The sequence below is a fragment of the Thamnophis sirtalis genome, unplaced genomic scaffold (genome assembly GCF_051295495.1).
Source record: "Thamnophis sirtalis isolate CommonGarterSnake01/CBP01778 unplaced genomic scaffold, rThaSir2_p1.2 scaffold_1, whole genome shotgun sequence".
Classification (NCBI taxonomy): Eukaryota; Metazoa; Chordata; class Lepidosauria; order Squamata; family Natricidae; genus Thamnophis; species Thamnophis sirtalis.
In genome coordinates, this window is record NW_028261381.1 from 29,884,757 (window position 1) to 29,908,635 (window position 23,879).

Below are 23,879 nucleotides of genomic sequence, written 5' to 3' on the forward strand. Positions count from 1 at the left end.
TCAGGACATTAATAATGGCAAATGAATCAATTCCATTGCATGTTGCCATTCCACTGGTATATGTTTCTCAGATACAATTGAGAATCATTTTTTTTATCCTAGGCTTGCTATCTTTAACTAGTCTTACGTGTGCCAATTCAGCGATAGAGCCTATTTGCATATTCATTTGAAAATATACTACCCCATCACATACTTTTTTTGAATATTATTATGGTATTCCAGAATGAATACTTTCAGAGCAACAACACAAATTTGATTCATTATGATACTGTTTTGAAGCAAAATTCTGGATATATATTTAAACAAAACTGTATTTAAAATCTTCAGTCATGTAAATTGTTTAGTTACCATCCTAAATACAAAACTAAATAATTTTTATTTAGTAATTACTACAGTAATTTACACCAAATTATTTTTAAGACACTAGAAGAAACACACAGATACTGATCCACCAAATTACAATCAAGGATGGCCAGAAAATAACTGCCTGTAGATAGCAAGACGCATTGGGCACCCTTAATTCCACCAGAATAATGGATTACTTTACCCTCTTCTGTAGCTATGTATAATCTCACTGACATGCAAGATGGCACATCTGTATGCCACAAAATGCAGAAGATTCTTGTGTTTTCTCCCCTACCTTCCCTTCCCATTTACCACTGGATAACATTAATGAGAGTGCACAGTGCTTGTATATTAAATTGTTAAGATTATACATCAAACCACATCTGCCTGTCATTTTCCATTCCAACCAGTGATCTACAAAGGTGATGAAAAGTAAATATACTTTTCGCCGATATACCAGATGCATGAGAATCCCCAGAGAATCAATGTGTTAACATCATCACCAAAGACTAAAACCGAAGCCTTTAAATTTGGTCGTTTACTTACAACTAAAGTAAGCCATAAAAATAAAATAACACAACTTTATAGCTTTAAAAAGTTCTTTTGTATCCAGTGCATACAAAAACAAATGAGGAAAATCATTCCTGATTATACTTTTTAAGAAAAGAAACAGATGCTTCTTTCTGACTAAACTGTCTACCAAGTGTTAGACAGTGAACTGACCTGCCTGCAGGGCAATCGCATCAGCTGTAAGCTGCATCAATCATTTCTTTTAGCCATTCCTTATTAGCTAATGCAGAATTTAAGGTAGTTTTTCACAATTAAAAAAACCTTTTAGTATTTTAAAATACATATACAATCTTTCTAAAAATCTAATAGAAGAAAGATCAAGACAATCAATCCAGTGAGATTAAAATGAGACATTACTTTTCTTCAAGAGAATTCGAATATAATCCAACTATAAAAGCTGTGACTTTTCCTTGGGCAGCCCTTGTTGACTAAGTGTTAAAAAAGGCATTTGCCATTCTAACAGCATAAAACTAACGCCTTAAAGTGTTATCTACTCAGGCCTTTTAGCAAATTTGTTAACACTTTTAGGTATATTACTCCACCTTTCTCTTAGTGTGAACTGGTATCAATTATTTAGCCAGTTTTATTATGTTATTAGAATACCTGCTGATTTATCATGAATCAAAGTGTCATTTTAGAGCACTGCCCTTTACGTCACCATACATTTCTTTAAATGTAAGTGATGGAAAATAAATAAAGCCACAGCAACAAAAAGAACAGAGACCTAGAAAATCCCTTAAAACTACTGAATAATCTTCCCCATTTAACCGTGCTACATTAAAAAGTTTTTAAATGTGGAAAAAGTGGTACACTTCTTTAAAATGTCAAAAAGGATACCTCTATAACTAAATTATTAGATAGCTAGATCCAACATTATTTCCATCCATTCTTTTTAGTTAAAGCCCCTTTAAAATATAAACACAACAAAACAGACATAAGCAAATGTACAACTATCCAACATTGTCATGTTTATTCTTACCCAATAAAATAAAAATAGGAACCTTTTAATACTTAATTTTGTGAGTATTAAACAACTAGTGTGAAAAACAAGATGCATGTAAACTACTTCTACTGCCTCTGCCTCAATGACTAGCTGAGACAACCTGTTATAGGAGGTGTTAATTGGCAATAGGAGTGCAAGTCAGAAGCATGTTCCCCATCGTCCTAACCCAGCAAGGCTAGGTCATTAAAGTGGAAATGAATTCTTTCATGCTGACTTAACTCTTGGAGTACAGATTTTCAGCTGTTACACCTAGACAATTGAGAGTGTGTGCTACTTCAGATGGCACAAAAAGAGGCATTTTCTTCTTTAAAATAATTGTATTATGTATACGGTTTATTATGCACTATATACCAGAAGTAATCTGTGAATGATCTAATGGTTAAGGCACACATGACTACAAGTAATCAAGGGTACAAGTATTCTGAAATGCACAACAGTCTGCAGACTTACAATAGAAGTCTGGGACAAATGATTTTCTTTAACAAAGAAAATGGTAACATGTTATTGCAATTGTGCCTAATTGTATCAGAAGTTGCAAATATCTTTCTCAAGATATTAGGCACAATTGACAGTAAGTCTTAAGAATGGAACCCCACAGAAACAGAATGAAGTAAACAAGTAAGGTTTTTTAACTAATAATTGGGACAACTAAGAATTTTAGTAACATGAATATATGGAATAGAACACATCTAAATACCATCAGTTTGACAACTTTTGTGTATAGTAGTAGTTGTAGGCCAAATAAAGCTTAAACTTCTGCTCCACTGTAAGGTACATCAAGCCATGTTCAACCAGTTATATAACCTTTGCCATGACTGTTGATCTGTAGAAATGGGTGGTGTACACTGGTCCTTCTTTAGTTCCATGCGTACCTGGATTCACTCTCTGGGTGTTGCCTTACTATAAGCAGGTGACAATTGAATCAGAAGTCTCACAGTGTAAATTTGAAAGAAAGTAGAATTTCTGCACAACTGGAGACAGGACTTACAAGTTCCCTGGGTGCACAATAGATTCTACGCATCTTAAAGGAACATGCATAGAACTCCCATTCAGACTTGTTCAGAACAACAAGTAAAGATCTGGAACTGAAGCCTTTGTATACTGGTGATATGGTGTGCATGGCCAGTAAGCGAAACTCATCTATTACATACTTTTAGACCTCATGAACTTTAGGTTAAACATCACAGAAGATTAAGGAAGGCAAATACTGAGTGACTGACAGATCTACCCTGAAATCAGAGTGATCTTTTAGGCCACTGTTACAATTTCTTGAGGTGTGGAAAGATTTTGGATAAAGGAGAAATATTTTTGTTTTATAATTAACTCCATTTCCACTTCCAGATTCTCATTTTGAGCGGTGACTCTATTTTTAATCAGTATACAGGTAGTCCTCGACGCATGATGGGTCTCTTAGCAACTGTTTAAAGTTATGACAGACCTCCGAAAAAGTTACTCAGGACTCAAAATTCTGACATCGTCCCTCCTTACCTGACCTGACCACATTTTGGTTGCTCGGCAATTGGCCCTCATTTATGGCTATTTGCTGTGTCCTACAGTCACGTGGCTGCAATTTACAATGTTTTTGCCAGAAACCAGTATTTATTTTAGCTTTCTGGCAAAAAAAATGCTCCATAATGAATTGTAGACTTCCTTAATGACTGTTGTGTTTACTTAATGACCTTGTTTTATGATTCACTCCATTTCCACTTCCATATTCACATGTTGAGCAGTGACTCTATTTTTAATCAGTATACAGGTAGTCCTTGACTAATAACCAGTCACTTAGCAACCTCTTAACATTACAACAGGCTTCAGACTCAAATTTCTGACAAACACTCCCCGCCCCCCATCTGCTACATTTTGGGTATTCAGCAACCAGTGTTCAATGACGGCCATTTGCTATGTCTTGCAATCACTGCAATTTACAATGATTTTGCTGGAAACCAGTGTTTACTTTCAGTTTTCGGAGGGAAAAAATGTTCCATAGCGAACAGCAAGCTTGCTTAATGACCTGTATTTGCTTAATGACCATTAAAAAAGGTCATAAAACTGGGCACAGTATGTGATAGGCTGCTTAATGACCATCATAAATTATGACCAAAATTGTAGACTCAATGCTGCTCTACTTTATGAAAGGTAATATAAAAGTGAGTTAACCCTTTATATTTCGATCTTAATCAGCAGGTCAACTCCAGTGCAGCCATAACAGATATCATAATTTGTTGCAAACACTTGTTCTTTTTGCACAAAACATTTTTAATTGTGCCCATTACAAACTTGTTAGCAGTTTTTCATTGCAGGACTACCATTGTTGCAAATTTCATCAGTTTGTCTCAATCAGACAGCTATGTATTTACATATATTTAAAATTAGGATGGATTAAAAATCATTGTATCAACCTGTATGACATTTTGCACATACCACCTTCCCATCACCCTGCTTGCCAATTTCATTCTAGACTGCTAAAAAGCAAAGGCAATACAGGTATGTTCCTTCCATATTGGGGTATAGAATAATAAAGATCATTTTTCTAATTTACATTTCTGATCCTGGTAATGATCCATAATACCTATGTCCAGACCAATCCAGAATACATTGGACTATTCTTGAACATTAAATTGGTCCCCAGATTATACTAGATGATATCTGCACTCCAGTAAGTAACAAACCATAAAAGAATCTATGAAATGTAGTGAGAAACTGTGTAGATAATTAAATAACGTTACAGCAGTCAATAAGTACTTGTGAAAGAAATAAGGATGAAAGAAGCGAAGACAATACAGGAACAAAGTATCTTTTTTTATAGTAAGGTACTGTAAGATTTCCTTCTTAGGTATAGTAGAAATTATTTTCCATCCATGAACATTAAAAACCAAAAAGCTACAGACATTTACAATACTTTAAAGAGGGAAAGGATGTAGAATATTGATTACATATGTGTTTTGGATTTTATGACTTAAAATAATCTAAATAATATATATGAATTATTTGAGAGAAAATGCATGACAAAGAGAGCAGCAGTCAAAGAGGGAAGAGTCAATATTTAAGAAGTGGAAATGCAAACAGGTTGATATGATGACTCTGAGCAAGCCACATTGAAATCTATATTTTTTGGAAAGGAAAAAAAGGGTGCAAGTAGTCTACACCTCATTGTCGGATCATTTCAATATTAATACAGATTTCTATTATTTTTATTTCAGGGGAAAACTTTAAAGACATTTAAACTCAGTTATATTACTGAAGAAGTTAAATACAATAGTAAAACACTTAAGGATAGAGATTCAGTCCACATTTGTCAAGCAGAAGGCATTATTTCCTATCTTCAAAGGAGGATTTGTAGTGTGTACGATAGCCCAATATGCTTACCCCAATACATAGGAATAAATGTGTATGGTAGTTTCCTTCTTTTTTTCCTTTTTGGGAGCAAGACTGGACTTCATGTTTTCAAATTTTACTTAAAGAGCAGAACAGGAAAGGGCAGTCTGAGCATAATAAGACCAATATAAAAAGTCCCCTCATCTTGCATTTATATTTTTTTTCAAGGAACTATTTAGGAAAAGCTGTGGACCAATATTCTTTAACATATGCTTTTATTCTATCTTTTAAATCTGACTGATCATATTTATAAAAGGTTATAGCTTTAGAAATGTCACTACAGTTAAATAAAAATACAAAATTTATCTGTAGGCAGATAAATGGCAAAGCAAAAGATATTACAGTAATTCCTAATACATCAGACTATTGAGATATCAAACTTCATAAAGCTTTCAAAAGAAAGGCCTAAGGCAGTATCTGAAAGTAACCTTACTATACTGAAATATTAAAAGAAACAGTCCTTACATTTAGTCCTTTTAAAACGCATCACTATTACATAATCCAAACGAAATTAGATTACAGGGTTAAGATCTACATATATTAGACCAGTAGTAGATTCAACAAGATTTTTAGATCAGTAGCAGGTCTTTTAAGTGCTACAGGTTTTATCAATTCTACAGCATCAAGCAGTGCAGTACTTGAAACCTTTCAAAGTGACAGTTTTCAAGTGCCATGTACAATGCCCTAATCTGGAAGTGTCCCAACCAACCCATCTGATCAACAATTTCACAGATGGAAGCACTTGATGGCTAATTGGCAAGCCGATTATTCAAACAAAATAGCTATTTGCAATTCTTGCTTCTTTATTTCCAGTAGAAGTGCTAACACGGCTAAGAGACAGGTCACCCCTCCTCCATGCTCATTTTTAAAATAAAAGATCTACCTTTCTAGCTATTCCCCCAGGCACCATTTAAAGCACTGAAGTGAAGTTGCACTAAGCAAATATGACAAGATATAGTGTTCTGTAACCAAGGACAGACTTTTTAGCATTTCAGTTACTCTTTTTGAGGGCTGTATACAGTGTTACTCTGGGTTATTTACCCACCCACGTCATCATGTCACCAGCTGTCAGTGCTATTGTGCACTCGAAATGACATTTTAAAATTCAGAAGAGGAAATGCACCAAGAACACTTAATTTAAATTTACCAGATAACATGGGTAAATTCTGAACCGTTGCTGAGAACACTGCAATTGTATAGTTATGTCCTATCTCTCACATGCCTTGTGTACATTATGGATACCAGCAATTGTAAGAACAAGGTAATGGTTCTAATACTGCTCATTATAAAGGTTATGAACAAGCATGCATACCTACATCTGCTATTTGGGAAGTGAGAATTATTTGCTCTTCTGCATGTTTGTTACAAAAAAAAAATAGTGCAGAATACTGTGTATGTATTACAACTTTAACTTAAAAAAACACAATCCATGAAAACATTTTTAGTTCTTGAAAAATTCACCCATACCCTACCTTCCTTAATATACACTTTGGTGTCAGAAAAAATACAATCGACTAGTTTAAAAGACTGTTAACCCTTTTCTCCATAAGGTAATAGTCACATTCAAATGTAGTGTCGAATCCAAAATCAATGTTCTGGGAACTTAACTGAAAGCAAACTATGAATTCAACAAACCCTGGCTTATCATAGGTGGGTAATCTTCTCTTTTTGAGCACAGAAAAGAGAGATATGGGGGTGCCCATTTCTGAAGTTTGTATGCAAAGTTCTTCAACTGATAATCAGAAATATTTAGTGAGTCATAGCCAGGAGCAGCAAAACTATATCCACATTTAATCTAAATCCAAAGGGTGTCACAAAAAGATCCAGGTGGTCTCAAAAACAAGCAAGAGGTCAGATTTTGACTTCTATATGCTTCATTGAAACAGACATGTAGAGCAGAAAATGGTACTAATTAACATGTTCAGACTTTTCGTCAATCTTCTATATTAGTGGAGTTTCTTTTAGCTTACACAATTGTAGGTATACTACTTTGTTTCCTTGCAACAATAGGAATTCTTTGCTAAAGAAAGTAAACTGCTTTCAAAAACCGAGGAAATTCCAAAAGTAGTTTGGGTGTAATTCTAAAAGTGTATGTTAGATGTTGGAATTGTTATCTAGACTTTTGTCATAATTATGCGATATTATACATAGTATGCAATATTTTAGATAAGCTGCTTTTAAATTTAGAAATATATTTTAAAAAATTCAATTCAAGTCAGTCATGGGCATACAAATCTCATTCTCATCTTTAAATTGGACATGCATTCTCATCTTTAAGTTGCACAACCAACCTATATTCCATTTAAAGGAGAGTAATCTTAACGCATCACACATATAGAAATTTATCCCACATAATGTACATTACTTTTCATGAAGAAAAGTTTCAAATATTATAAATATTTTATCATCAGTATTTACTGTATTCTAAATCGTATGGGAAAACAGGGAACAATACATACAATGCTCATGTTAAAATGCTCTGGGAAATAAAGTCATTAACACATTTTACCTTCAAAAGTAAAGAAAGTATTTGAATGAGAATTTGTTATAATAGAAAACAATTCATATGTAACTAATCAGGCATATCTTTTTAACCCAAATCTTTTTAAAGCATAGGAAGATTACATATCATTGATAGTTCTGTGAGGCCCCATCATATAAGGATAGCTGGCATGCATAATAATGACTGCAACTTTCAAATTGCTGAAATCCTACAAATTACAGCAATCACATGTCTAAATCTAAGACATTTTGTCTTGAGACAAAATGTAAAAAGTTCAGCTCAATTCTTGATGACTGCATCCATCCTTGGCGGGATTGCATAGATGGTTTTCCTAGGCTTCTGTTTTTGTTTTTCTGGTTTTATTTTTTCAAAATCCCATTTGAACTGAGAGTCTGGGATTTTGGTCCATTATAGAAATGCTAACCAGATCAACTCTGCTCACCTTCCACGTTTACTTACTAAGATACAAAAATCCTCAGAGAAATCTAGTTATACTACAAATCAACAATCCTGTACAGTCCTGTAAGTGATGGAGGAGTCCAAATCCAAGCATGGATATAAGTAGATAAAAGAGACTCTAAATCTATTTTCACATGTAAATCGTAATTTAGTATTACAATATTCATGATATGGACTCTTACAAGTGGCATTTGTTCTAGCGTCTATCTCCACTTACAGAAAAATGGTATCATTTCCCCCAATTTCTCCTTCCTTTTGGGGCTCTCCGAATTACATGCCACCACCATTTCCCTGTTGAATCCTCTGATTGTCCACAATAGCTTTTAGAAGGATACAGCAGGATACAGAAACAGTTAGTGAAAGTTGTCTTATTTTGCTGATAAGGCATTAACAAGCAGAAATGCATCAAAATTTCATAAGTTTCCAAAGGTCTTTTATTCAGCTTTTAGTCTAAAAAATACCTTCCAACACCTCTGTAAGTAGGATTTTTCTCCCATGTTATCGAAGACTTGTTTCTATAGTTGTTCAATCACATTTCAGAAACTTCCATACATTAATAATATTCTATATGTAAGAAAATACTGCAGATTGCACCCTAAGGTGTTCATGCTCATGGAAAGACTTGATTTTAGTGGACGCCTCAACTAACTGAAGCTGGAAGAGACCATTTCTCCTATTGTTTTTAAATCCCCAAATCTGTTCTCAAATGTTTGAGAACCTCCAGACCAGCATGAGACATAGCATGGAGGGAAACACTCAACAAAACTCTTTACTTTTGTTTGAAAAGATTTAATGCTTTGCAGTGTGGAATGGCAGTACAATTCCCATTCAATCAGAGGCTCCAGGCAACCAGCATTCAGTCTTCCATGTTAAGATGCAAGTTGCCTCTAGATTTCTGCCTTCCAGGACAAATTGGACTAGCTTCACACCTTGGACAATACATTTTATAAAAAGGTGTCAGTCATAATGAGACAGATTACTTTAATTATGTTGTCATTACTTAACCAAAGGAGGCTGATAGCTATCAATTTTCTTGCTCATTTTAAAAATATGTTGACTTATCTATCACAAAGCCGCACTATCAAAATAGATCCTTGCAGGAGACAAAAAACAACAAAGTTGAGGCTTTCCCCCTAGTATTTGTCTTGTATGATTGCAGAGTCTACTTATTATTTGTGTCACCTTGTTCCTACAAGAAAGCTATCAGTACATGATGCAACAAGATCTTATGCAGAGTGGTGTGCTGATTAGGACTGAACTGGAAGTGACTGGCCCAAGAATAAGCATCTGGCTTTCATGCCTAAGTGAGGACTTGGGTTTCCTCACTCCCAGTGTAGCACCTTAACCATTGCACCATGCTGCATTGTAAGAACAAAGTAACAGTTAATATATTAAATTCAGCATGTGTCTCTTTTCCTAATTTTCTGACTAAGAAAAACTTCAATAATTATGAATCGCTTATTATGTTAAAGAATGAGGCTCAGGAGAAGTGTTCCAATTGCATAGTGTTAAAAATGTATTTTTAAACAGTGTTCACTGCGAAGCACCTGGAAGAAAGTGCAAAATGTAAATACTTGCTAAAATTTAAAAAGAAAAACTCTGCTTTGAGTAATACGCTATACTCTTGATTAGTTGCACAATCACCTAAAATAAATACCTAAACTAATAGTGTAGTCTTAAAAATTCAATGAAATATTCAATTTCAGGGAGAAAAATAATGTCTGTATCCTAAGTTACATTATATTAAAGCAGAAACTCTATAATTGAAAATATGGACAGATATAAATGCAGCTCACAGTATGAAATCAAAAGGAAGAGTTTTACATCTAGCTCCTTTTAACCATTGGCTAGCCAAAAGACTACCTCCATCTGTAAAGTTAGCTCATGCATTGAGCTCTTCAGAAGTGCATTAATAGTTCTGATTATTAGAAATATATTATGCATTTGCAAAACAGCAAGCCTTCTCTGTGATGGCACTTTTACTTTGGAATGCCTTCACCACAGATATATAATTTGCTTTCCTTTCAGCGTCAGGTCTGAACACTCCTTTTTGCTGAAGCATTTTACATTTACATTAAAAAATATACCAAAGTATTCATTAGGGTACTTGTTGGCTGAATAGTTATGATCTTTCTTACAATTTTATTACTGTTGTAGATCGTATTTTAAAATAATATACAAACTATAAATGATGGATCAATTTAAAAATGACACTAAGTAATCTGTCTAGCACTAATAAAGTCAACACTGCTATTTGATAAAATGGCTCTCATTTATCTATTTTGAAACCAGTGGGTAGAAGTTGTATAAACATTCATGGGCATCTTTTCAACTGAAATGTATTTGAATATAAGTAGGTCGGGTTGGTATTTGGGCTGTTGGTCTGAACTCTGAGCTTGGCAATTTGCTTGCCAATGTTTCGTCACCATTCAAGGAGACGTCGTCAGTGTGCTTTGAATTGTGCTTGTCTGTTAGAGCACTGGTCTTTAAATACTTTTTTGTATGATGCAAATTAGCATGGATGTTGTTTGTTCGGCTACTTCTGAGTCATGGTCTGACTTCGGACTGTTTGATTGGCTGGCTGTTGTTACTGAGTCATGGTCTTTGGTTTTAAGTACAGTCTGTATGATGTAAATTAGTGTTGTTTGTTCGGATACTGCTGAGTCATGGTCTGGTTGGGGTCTTTTTGAATGGCTGGTTGTTGTTACTGATTAGGTGGTTTGACTTCTTGTGAGGTGGTTTGGGCACTCCTTGCCGAAAAGTTTCATCATCACTGACATAAAGTATTTAAAGACCAGTGCTCTGACAGACAAGCACAATTCAAAGCGCACTGACAATGTCTCCTCAAATGATGAAAAAAACATTGGCAAGCAAATTGCCAAGCCTCAGACCAACAGCCCAATCTTTTCAACTATTGTTTATATGGATAAGTCAAGAACATGATTGAAATTGTCATTCCTATAGAGATGAGAAAGATTAATCTGGATTACAAGAGTGAAAAAGATGGTGCATTCCATAGATAGATCCAATGGTGTGATTATGTTTTATTGCTGATATTCTTCCTATGGGAAGATTTTAAATCTCTTGCAAACCTGATCCAGAGAGCTGGATAACACTTTGGGGCAGATCTGGGATCTCACTTTGAGGAGATAGAGCAGAAGTGACAGTCCTGTCGCAACAGCATAAATGAGCACACGCAAAAGGTTTGAGAATAACATCTGCTAACTAATTGAGGAAGATTATGTTTATAAAATCATGTGAAATTTTCCAGTTACCTGATGGATCAGAATGTATAATATAGCAAATAAAAAGATCTTGCTTCTTAATAAAAGTGAGCAAATATGAGATCTGTTTGGAAAATTAAAGTCAGTGTCAAACTTTAAGGTGAAGGAGGACACTGCAATGTTTTGTTACAGCAAATGTGCAGGTACTCTTCTACAATGAGACAAGATAATCTATCAAAAACATATGCTTACTTTTCTGCACTTACTATACATACAATTTTTGGAATTGTAATTCTGTAATTCCTCAAATGGTTATTTTTCCAGGGAGGGGCAAGCTTTAAGTTTGTAATCTAAATTCAAAAAAGGTTACTGGTAATCTGAATACTAACCTGTCCTAGACCAGGCATTCCTCCTCCAAGTCGTAGAAGTCGATCCATATTTCCTAAAGAAACAAACAGATAGCATACCTAGGTTCTGATGTGTTTACCAAACTGTTCTCCATAAAATTCACCTTCAGTCACTCATTATGTCAAAAATATTGGTCGTAATTACAACACAACATCAGACTTCCTGTTAATTAACACCACATATTAATTCAAGAAGCTGTCTTCCATACTAATTAACAACTGCACTTTAAGCGTACTGATTTTGGGTTATCCCCAGTTTTAAAAAAGATAAGCTTTTTTGTTTAACTCTCTTTTTTATTGCAAAATTCATTTATTTCCTCCTCTGATCCCACCTACCCCCAAAAAGCATCTGTACAGCAAACCAAAGAAAATTCAACACCAGCAGATTAATTTCCTTCAATTTATCCAGAACACATCAATATAAAAATAATTCAAAAGTGAAGATTTTTAACATCCTCATTAGTAAGTTCTGTGCTAATTAACTTACAGCTTGTCAGTTAGCATCAAAACTGCATGTGAAAGACACTGAACAGATTAGATTTCTGAATTAGCATCAAACGCTTTTTTTAATGAACTCATTACACCAAAAGAACACTATAAAGTAAACATTAAATGCCTTTAGTTAAAATATTAAGGGCTACATAGTTGTTGCAGATATCATTAAATATGAAATACTGTGGAAAGAAAATGAATCTCATTGCTGTTTGTTATATTGCTTTAATAGTAAAATATTTAACATGCAACATGGTAATATGACTGGAAACATTTTTAATACTATTAGCATGTCACCAAGTGCCGACTTCTGGATGAATAAAAACATCTAGCATTCCTCATTAAGACTGCAAATGATTTAAAGGAGCATTTCACTCAAATTGTTTGAACAGCCCAAGTCTCCAACATTGTCCATATTGGCTAGAATTGCTTGGAGCTGTAGTTTACCAACATCTGGCAGATCCTGGTTCCCACCTGTGACCTAGACTGAATACAATATTCAAGAGGGCTGTCCAAAATCTTTAGGAGATGCTTCTGAAACAACAGGACAGAGGCTGCTCTGCGTGTACATCTGAGCAGAATCAGCTGGCAGCAGCTTCCAAGACAAAAGATGTAGCTGCTGCTATGAATCAAGAAGTACTTTTCATGAACTTTAATGCAGTAAGCAAGATGGCCTGAAGTTCTAGGTTAATATCTATCTCTATCTACATGCTGCTCTCAATGTCTCTGGTCTTACCACATTGTTTAACTTGTTTAACTGTAGCCAGACAAAAGCAAAAAGTTACAAATACTAAAGGTTTTCCTAAAGATTAAAAAAAAATAGAATTATAATCATGCCCAGAGGGCACAATTCAAAAGAATTCTCATTACTTTTAATTAAAGTTAATTATCTCAGATCATCATCAAGGATCCAGTTAATACAATGTGAATATAGGATCCAATTAATACAATGTGAATATTTTAGTAAAGATCAATCAATAAAAGTTAATTTTTCTTCATAACGCATGAGCTGAACTGAGACGGAATACATAAATATTTCCACAGCCCATCGCATTATCCTTAATACTAGAATGACATTTTTGAGCAATTTAAATAGAACTGCCACGAACCAGTTCATGTACTTAATTTTACACTGTACTCACCTGGTTTTCAGCTTATTTCTACAATGTTTTTCCAGTTCTTAGTGGAGTCTCCAAGTTTAGATACAAAGTGAAGCTCCTACTAAACACAAGTAACAATTAATCAAGATATCTTTCAAAAAAAACCTTTATTTTATATTCTGAAACACTTTTCAAGTCTAAGCAAACTTTTACAGTATAAGAATGTTCTGTTAAAAAAGGACAATCCAACCTATACAGGTTGTCCTCGACTTACAACAGTTCACTTAGTGACTGTTTGAAGTTTCAATGGCACTGAAAAAAGTGACATGATCATTTTTCAGATTTATGACTGTTGCAGCATCCCCATGGTCACTTGATTTACATTTGGATGCTTGACAACTGGTTCATATTTATGATAGTTGCAGTGACCCAGGATCACGTTTTGCAACCTTCTGACTAGCAAAGACAAGGGGGAAGCCAGACTCACTTAACAATCTTGTTATTAATTTAATAACGTCAGTGATTCACTTAATAAATGTGGTAAGAAAATTTGCAAAATGGGACAAAAACTCACTTAACTTCTCACTTAACAATAGAAATTTTGGGCTCAATTGTGGTCATGAGTTGAGGACTATCTATTCTTAATTTTCTATCTACTTCACAAAATACCAGCGTGATCTATCTTTAATCTCACTTAGGGCTCGTCTACACTTTTTCCTTTCCGCACTGCAAAGAGAAGATACTCCACTATTTATATGTTAAATTTGGATCTTAGCCAAACCCCAACTATTTATGACAGTTGCACTGTCCCAGATTCATGTGTAGCCTTCCCAGCTGACTTCTGACAAGCAAAGTCAATGGGGGAAGCCAGATTCACTTAACAATCACGATTCGTTTAACCGTGGCAAAAAAATCTAAAAATGTAAAATACGGCAAAATTCACTTAACAACTGCCTTGCTTAGCAACAAAAAATTTGGGTTCAATTGTGGTTTTAAGTTGAGGACAACCTGCACACGTTTTCCCAAAAACAAAAAACATCCCCTCTCAAAAGAAAAATGGAGTGGGATTTCTGCTATTACTTCACCAATCTCTGTGAAATTAAAGAACTGGAAGAAAATACTGGAAGCCATGCTCCCTTCTTTTCCTGCTTGGGAGAAGGGAAGCAGGTCTTTTGGTGCCACTTCTCTTGTGCATAAAAAGATCTAATTCCCCCCAGAGGTTCAGTTGTACTGCAAGAGTGCCACATGCAGAGATGCTTTCCCCACAGTATAGCTACTCCCATCTTAGGCACTGCAATATTTAAGCCTCAGGTAACTGTTTAACTGTACATCCAGCAATCAACTGTAAACCACTGAGATACATCAAGGCATCACAATTCCAGCAGTTTTATCAGTTGATTGGTGGACATACACATAGAATAAAATAAAATAATAAAATAAAATAAAACAAAGCTATTCCTGGCAACACTGTTGGCAGAACTAGTAGCCTTGTGAGGAAGCCATAGTGAAGCTAACTACAGCTTCCTGGCAGCATTGCCAGCAACCCTACATGGAAATCACAAGTAGCTCCACCATGCCTCTGCCTGCAGAAGAGCAGCTGGTAGCCCCATGATGGAGCTGCTCTTTCACTGGCACCTATGGGCACAGCTTTACTTAGAAGTGCCTCTTTCACTCCATTTCCCTTGTTGGAAGGTAAGTGGCTCTTTGGTGTCTTCCACTCTGCTAGGGGAAAGGAGAACTGGCACTGAAAAAAGCTTCCCTTCTTTCTTTTCCTCTATGAGACGGGGGGGGGGGAGTGGCTCCTTTTCTGCCAATTCTCCAAATCCCATGGAACAATCCCTCCATAGAATTGGAGAACTGACAGCTGTGGACCCATCCCTGAATCAACTGAAAGTTTAATTTGGTTTTTAAATCAATAGACTTGTGAACCTGGAGGGGAGTTTACAGTCAAATAGAAATTATCTGAAATAAATTACATTGATTTCTTTTTATCATAAAATTCTGTTTTGTATATGTTAGACGTGTTAGACAAAGTTAATAAAGGCAATGTATATGTGGGTTTCTATGGAGAGTCTCAATCAAGCTGTCTCTACAATATAAGCTGAACTGGAAAAGTACCATTCTTATCAAAGTCAAATTTATAAATTAAAATCAACGTATTAAAACTACTAAGAAATTTGTTTTATGAATTATTGAGGTCTGAGTTCCCAAACATGGAAGAACAATTAAATTGCTGGATTCTTTCCTAGCCTATTGTAATGTGGAAGATTCAGGCTTAATGTGCTGTTTGAAGCCAGACAGATGTATTCACTCAGGAAACTAGGCTATAAGCAAAGCAGGGCTTCATGAGAGACGTAAAATATATGAATGTGTATTTAGACAGTTGGGTTTTTACTTAGCATGTTATCTCAATACCATTAATAATAAATATGTTTGGTAAATTTGAGATAGATATATATGACTCTACAATTCATCTCAACAGCTAAGATAACTGTAGATCAGCATCTACAGTATTCTAAATAGTGGATGATTATCACATTTCTGTAACTATCTGTTATGGAATGCCTGCAATTTTCAATGCTGAATGACATTTAATATTTTTACATGACATAATGTTGTTGAATCATCAAAAATTAATTATTAACTATTATAAGCACCAGAAAGTGTCCACAAACAGGCCTTCCTAATTACCTTAAGCTTTTTACATTATACATTTCTAGTTTTCATATTTCATCCAGTTAAAATATCCCAATTAACTAACACTTATTATGAAGGCATCCCTGTGTCAGACCCTAAGAGACAGGTAAGAATGTAGTACAAATTATCCCCAAGCATTTAAAAAAATCTTCTGAGTGAGCTAATTATTTGAAACAGATAGCTAATGATAAATTTTGGTGCCCAAAGTTTGCTCTACTTCTCTTTAATTTCTTAATTTTGCTCCTTGTTTGTTCAGAAACAAAGTAAAACACATGCTTGTTACAAAAATGCAAATAAAAAACACTGAGGTAATTCACTTCATTTACCACTTTGAATTCAGAGAACTTTATACAGATATATAAATAGAAATCACAAAAGATTTTTGTGTAAATCTGAGTAATAGAAAAGTTACTTTTTTACCTGTCCTAAATCACTGAGATGGGATAAACTTCACACAACGTACTCCAACAATAGCTGAAATATAAATACAATATAGAATTGAATGTATATTAAAACAAAGTCAATTGAGTTTTAAAATACAGGTTCACTTTACTTAATAACAGCAATTGGAACTTAGGTTTCCATGTAAGCATAAGCTAAGCAATGTGGTTGTAAAGCATAATGTCAAATGACTGCGTCACTTAGCAACAGCAATCCCAGCAGTCTGTATTGCCATCCTTAACCAAAAATCATCAATGAGAACCACTCACAATTTCCAGCTGGCTTCCAACAAGCCCAGTCAATGGGGAAGCTGGCAGGAAATCTCAAGTCCTAGGCAGCTTGCAAGCAGGCTTGTGGGTGTGTGACTGCAGTGTCATAGCACAAGCACAGTCAACAAGTAATGGCTGATGCTGGGTGAGGATGGGTGGCTGCTGCAGGCACACACTATGGGGTATAAGATCCCTGGGATCTTGTACTCCATATTTGAACGCCTTAGAAGAAAAGTGGTGGGAGGGAAGTAACTTACAGCAGCCACCTGCAATTATTGACTTTGACTGTGGGAAGTTGGCAGAGAAGGTCAAAACCAGTATTCATATAACTGCCGGACACTGCCACCATCACAACTTCAAGCTGGATGCTGAGCACCTGGATTAAAATCATGTGATAGCAGCGGTGCTAGAACAGCCTAAATTTTGGGGACTGGTCATAAGTAAGACTTGTTCAGAATGGTCACTGAGGAAGTAACAGTTAACCAAAGATAACCTGTATGCATACAGGGCAAGATACTATATGCAAAAAGATATTAAATGGAAATGCTTTATTTTTTAATCCTTCAAATCTACCTGCATATCTGTAGAACTGCATTTGCATTCTTTTAATCTACTTTTACAACAGAAGTACAAAAAAATGAACAGAATTTATAATAATAGAGTTAAATATTGTTGTCACAGCAACAAAAGCAAAAGGCATCCAACAGCTTTCTTGGCAAGAATAACTTCTGAGAAATAACTAGTGAAAATATTATCTACTAAAATATGCTAAAGAAATACAGGTAGTCCTTGTGTTAAGACCATTTGTTCAAAGTTATGGCAGCACTGAATAAATGATACTTATGCCCAGTTCCTGAAATTATGGTTACTGCAACACCCCAAGGTCATGTGATCAAAATTCAGGCACTTGGCCGTCCACCCAAACTTGTAACAGCAAAGGTAGTGTACCTCCCACCTACCCATCTTCTCCCCCATCTCTGCAATTTTGGCCCCATGCATTCTGCAGTCCCTTAACACCTTGCACTTCATTGTGGCCTTCAGTTAACAGTTGTTGGGGTTCAGTTAAAAACAGCAATGGGAATTGTGACTATTGCTAAGCAATAGTCACATGACACTGAGCTTTATGACTGCATCACTTAAAGACAGAAATTCAAGTCCTGTCATAACTCAAGGATTATCTGTATACTGGACCGGTAGAAGCTAGAAAAAAACGTGAGTAGTTAACTTTGGCTTCTTCTATGCCAGCCTTCAATTTCCTCAAAATATTTACAAAAGAAATTATGTTTAAATTTTATATAACATGCAATTCACAACAACTCTGGATGGTCCACAAGTAAACAAGGAATACACCAATATTATAATAAAAGAAAAAACAAGGAATAAAACAAGGAATAAAAGAGCACAAACTGGACAGGAATGAAAAAAAATCCACACAACCTAAAAGGGTGTTTAATCACCTCACCCAAGCCTGGATTAAGAGCCAAGCAAGGCAACTCAGAATTCCTGCTGGTTGAGGCCATCTGAACCTTGTGGGGGAACCTAATTTCAAAGAGCAGGTTGCCAGGGAGAAAAAGTGACTTCCAGGAATCCAACTGATGGCATTAATTGAAGGAACCCAAAATGGGCTGATACTGTTGGATCAAATTGGCTAGGCCCTATGCAAGGTGTTGTTTATAGGTAATGACTAGCATCTTGAATTTCACCTGGAAACAAACTTGCAACCAGTGCAGCTTGCAAAGTATACCCATGTAAATGTATGTATACCCATGTAAATGTATAATGAAGAAATGTATATAGAACTGGTGTCAAACTCCATCGCGTCACGTGACATCATGATGTATCACAATTTTGCCTTTGCGGAGCTGGGGTGGGTATGGCCTGTGCACGACACATCTGGCCTACAGGCCATCAGTTTGACACTCCTAGTTTGTAATATGCGTGTGTGTGCGTGCACACACACACATTTATGTGTGTGTCATGTATGCGTAGACTTTTGAGAGCAGGCAATTTCATTTTTAATGTGTGCCAGAGTGCGCACAGAAACAAAAATGACAATAAAAGTTATCTAAGCATTCCCATGCCACTGCAGGCAGCTCCACATACAGTACATTGCTGTAGTCAAGCTAGGAAGTGACTAAGCTGTTAGTCTGATGGACCTCCAGATCCAGGAACAGGTGCAGATGTCACATCAGATGAAGTAATACAAAACTCTTCCTGGCTACAGCTGCCATCAAGCAGGAGCTATGCCTTCAGGAAGGCCCCCATAATGTTTTTATTTCAGGTTTCCCAAAGTTCCTATGAGGAACACACAGAATCGGAAGAGTCATTCTGAAGTCTCATAATCCATGTAAGCCCCCCCCCTTTTTTTTTGGCTACCAGGCCAAAGCGACTGCCTTTTTTAAAAAAAATAGGAGTTTCATCACTCCAACTTCAAAGGGATCCAACCTTACCAAAATAAAGACTCTCTAAAAACTCCTATGGAGACCGGGAGGGCTCAAAGGGAATATAAGCTCAGAAAGAATAAGAATTCAGAAAGTTAAGGACAGCTATCCCAAAGATGCTTTTTTCAAGAGGCAACTGGACTTTTCTGTTTTTTCTTTTGAATAAGTTTTGCTTCTCATCCAAGAAGTTTCTTCAGCTGACACTGGATTCCCCACCATCCAGTCAGAGCTGAAGAAGCTTCTTGGATGAAAAGCGAAACCTCTTAAAAGAAAAAACAGAAAAGTCCAATTGCCTGTTGGGAAAAAAAGCACCTTTGGGGCAACTATGACCTAGGATGACTGAGAATCTCCACAGACATTCAGGGGAGACAAGCGCTGCTTTCCTAAACCGGGCGCCTCTCTTTTCTCAGCCACCTCAGGAGGAAGACCTGAGCTCCCCCTCAGGACCGAAGTGTTCCCCCACCCCAAACCGGGTCAAGATAAGGCGTCTTTCGAGGCAAGAGCTCCGTCCGCCTGAACTTTTATTTCTCCTCACTACCTCCGTGAAGTTTCCTTTTTACACCGAGGGTTCTCGGGATTAAAGGAGAGAGAGAGAGAGGGAGCTTAAAGGCGCCGTCTCCTCAGCGAGCCTTACTCCCGAACAAGGGGGAGAAGGGAGGGAGATAACCAACGGCCACCCGACTATAAAAGGGCCAGCCTCCTGGAAACAGCACCCTGCGAGCTCCTCCACCAGCCGGATCGGCTCCCTTTTCTCCTACCAGGGGAGCCCAGAGGTCGCGCGCGGTCTCACCCCCTCTCAGCGCCTGCGTAGCTCGCACGCGGCCTACCTGTCTGTCGCCGTTGAGTGGTTGCTGGAGTCCCACTTCGTCTCGCCCCGCCCGACACCTTCCGCTCAGCCGGGCCGCGATGAATCAGCCCGATTCATTCAAACCCGGTGTAACGTCCCAAGCACTTCCCACCCCTAGAAACACTTCCGGGGCCAAAGAGCGACACCCGCTCCTACTACAGGCCCCGTCTTCCGTTGCTGTGTTGACAGCCAATCGTATAACTCGAGCTGGGGATCCTAGCAACGAGTTGTCCCGCCCCGCCACTGGGTTCTGACTGTCTCGAGGCGCTCGTTGGAGTTTCTTTCTGATGCAGCCTGAGGAGGCTGGTAGCTTTGGGCTTATTATGCTGTCTGTCCTTCTTTGGTTGTAGATACGCAGCGGGTTTTTTCCTCCCGCACTGGTTGTTAAAGAAGATAATATTGCTGGAATCCTAAACTCAGTAGTTTTGCAAGCCTTGATGCATAAGCGGCAATTTGCAAATATCAGTTATGGCAATTTATACAGTGTCTTTTCCCCCCTTTCCTTTGCAAGAATGCTGCCCTTGAAAATTGATATTGTCGGTACAGGTAGTCCTCGACTTACAACAGTTCATGTAGTAACCATTCAAAGTTACAATGGCACTGAAAAAAGGACCTATGATCATTTTTCACAGTTACAAACTTTGTAGCATCCTGGCGATCATGTGATCAAAATTCACAAAATTGGCAAGTGGTTCTTATGACCGTTGCTGTGTACCAAGGTCATGTGATCACCATTCGCAAACTTTTGACAAGCAAACTCAATGGGGAAGCCAGATTCACTTAACAGATTACTAACTTATCAGTTGCAGTGATTCACTTAACACTTGTGGCAAGAAAGGTCATAAAATGGGGCACTCGCTTAAGTGTTCCACTTAACAACAGAAATTTTGGGCTCAATTGTGGATGTAAGACAAGGACTTCCTGTATTGAAAAATGGTGGAGATGAAATGGCTCTCAGGGAACATCACAGACTGGATACTTTTAAGATCACTACAGTGTTTTATTTTCACTATACAGGGCAGAAAGCAAGATCTCAAGGAATTATACATAACAAAAAAGGGCATGTGAGTCAGTGGTGGGTTGCTAATTTTTTTACTACTGGTTTGGATGTGTTTGCGCGCAATGCATTAACAGAAGTGTCCGGGTGGGTGGGCGGAGCCTCCTGCCGCTGCTACTACCCGTTTGCCCAATCCTGGTCGAACTGGGAGCAACCCACCTCTGATGTGAGTGCCCCTCAGCCTTCCTCAAATTGGTCCATTGGTTGAGAGTTCTGTCATTTGGGGCAAACATGGCCTGTGGCATATGCAGTTGAGGACATCCAAACAGGTGATGGAAAACTGATCCACAACACAGTACAACACACATCATGTAAGAAAATCTTTGAATTATCTTTCAGCTTCTAGTTGTATTTTTTAAGTGGACCATAATTTATGTGCTGAGAGTGTTGCTAAGAATGTCACTGATAAGAATTAAATTACCTTGGAAATATAGCTTCACTCTCTGGCACTTACAGCAAGGTGCCTGAAGTTTTCACCTTTTCATAACAAAAGGTCTGTTCTATGTTTATGCTCTATGGATTGGATTGACTGGGAACTGAGCCAATTCAGCATTTCTTTCTATTGAAAAGACAGTATGTAACTAAGTGCAATGGTACTATGAGATTCCAGTGTTTTACCCAGATGATCATCTTGATATCACAGCCTCTTGCAGGTGCAAGAATCTACACCCCACGTTCACTTGCCAGGCAAGAGGCTTCTTATTCTTATCAATGGATGGAGCAATTCCAAGGCAGAAACTGATTTGCGTACCAAGCTGCTGCTGCCTTTGAGGTAAAGAAACATCTAGAGATATACAAGAAGCTATGGATCCGAGTTCATGTTTTTTAATATTTATCAGAGATGGGTTGCTGCCGGTTCAGCCCAGATTGGCCGAACTGATAGAAGCGGCGGCAAGAGGCTCCGCCCACGCGCCCTGAATGTGCAGAAGCGTTGCATGCGTGTGCGAGCACGCCCGAATCAGTAGTGAAAAAAATTGGCAATCCACCTCTGGTATTTATGCCTCACATTTTCCTCAGCTTTTACATAATTATTCACATTCTCTGCCACCATGTTTATTGGCATTAGGGAGGGTATATGAAATATTTACAAAAATAATATATTCCATCTTCTATATATATAGCAATTCTTTATGTATTCACTCGACTGTACATTTCAGTGTGTTCATTCTGATGAATCCCAATTAAGTCTGCTTGCATAGAATTATAACATTAGTCATATACTTAATCTTGTATGATGGTAAAATTCATAAAGTCTAACCCTTATATACCATGGGATAATACTAAATATTGTATTCAAATATCTATGCTGTAAAGCCTATTATATCAAAGTAGAGATAGTTATTTCCCACATTCTCAAATAAGAAGATTCACATCTAAAACATTCCAACAGTTATTTTCATCTTCATTTGATTTCATCTGATTGTTTTTTTTTAAAAAACCTCTTAATTATTGTATCAAAAATTTTAACTCTTAATTAATTAGACTTATTATCTCTGGCTTGCAAATATCCAGTGGCCACTGGATAGCAGCAAATTTAGAAGTTCCATTAGTGTGTATCTCTCCTACCGTCTACTGTAATAGTTGTCCAAACTGTTTGTTTATATATATTATTTATTTATTTACAACCCCCGGTATGCCCAAATATAGGAGGAAGATCACTACTTCCATTCTCTGTCCTTCGGCTCGTCACAAGACACCATCCAGGCAGAAACCCAATATTTTTACTGTTGCCTTTTTGTTACATTTTGTTGTATTTGTTTATTTATTTTATTTATTTATTTGTCAGCACAAATACAACAATATATATATAGATAGGTAGATAGATAGATAGATAGATAGATAGATAGATAGATAGATAGATAGATAGATAGATAGATAGATATAGATATAGATATAGATGATATAGATATAGATATAGATATAGATATAGATATATAGATATATAGATATATAGATATATAGATATATAGATATATAGATATATAGATATATATCACATCACTACTTTAAAGAAATTTATGGAACCATAAATAATAGAGTTGAAAGGGAACCTTTAGTTCAGGCCTGCACAATTTGTAGAGGGAAAAAGAGCCACCATGGTAAAAAGAATTGGGACTCACAATGGAATAATGATGTTGATCGGCTGTTCAGTGACTAGAACTGCAGAGGCAGCATTGGAGTGGGATATTGGTGATGCATTTTATGTGCTCAGCAGTATGTATTTTGGAGTAGTGAAGACAGATCCTTCTATGGTAGCAATGCGACATTCAGCAGTGGTGAGTTTATTGAAGTTTTGAAAAATGCCAGTGAAGCGCATAAGGTTGCTTGGTAGTCTGTGATCCATATGGTGCACAGGTCTGTTTTAGTCTGTTCCGTCCAATTTCCTGATCAGTGCAGGAACCACAGCTAAAGCATCTTAGACCAGGGGTGTCAAACTCGTGTCGTCATGGCATCGTCACATGACATATCACAACTTTCCCCCCCTTCGCTAAACCAGGCATGGGCGTGGCCAGCGCATGACGCATCCGGCCTGTGGCCCATGAGTTTGACAGCCCTTTCTTAGACAAATAGGGCTGCTAGCCTCTGGCTCAACACAAGCATGGAAGGGAACTTAACACCTCAATGGACAACTGGTTCCATTGGTAAACT

At 36.9% G+C, this 23,879-nt stretch overlaps 1 protein-coding gene across 2 annotated transcripts in view; it reads right to left on the minus strand.

Annotated features, from left to right (window-relative positions):
• PSMD14 (proteasome 26S subunit, non-ATPase 14) overlaps positions 1–20,301 on the minus strand; it is a 63,198-nt gene extending 42,897 nt beyond the window's left edge. The window contains exons 1-4 of one of the 2 annotated variants that reach the window (XM_014055887.2): positions 20,154–20,301; positions 16,596–16,649; positions 13,521–13,596; positions 11,869–11,921 (exon numbers count right to left, since the gene is read on the minus strand). In XM_014055887.2, coding sequence (XP_013911362.1) covers positions 11,869–11,916 — 48 coding nt within the window. In that variant the 5' untranslated portion in view covers positions 11,917–11,921; positions 13,521–13,596; positions 16,596–16,649; positions 20,154–20,301. Of the gene's footprint in view, positions 1–11,868; positions 11,922–13,520; positions 13,600–16,595; positions 16,650–20,153 lie in introns of both variants that reach the window. The other variant, XM_014055888.2, reaches the window with a different exon arrangement.
• Positions 20,302–23,879: the final 3,578 nt, after the last annotated feature.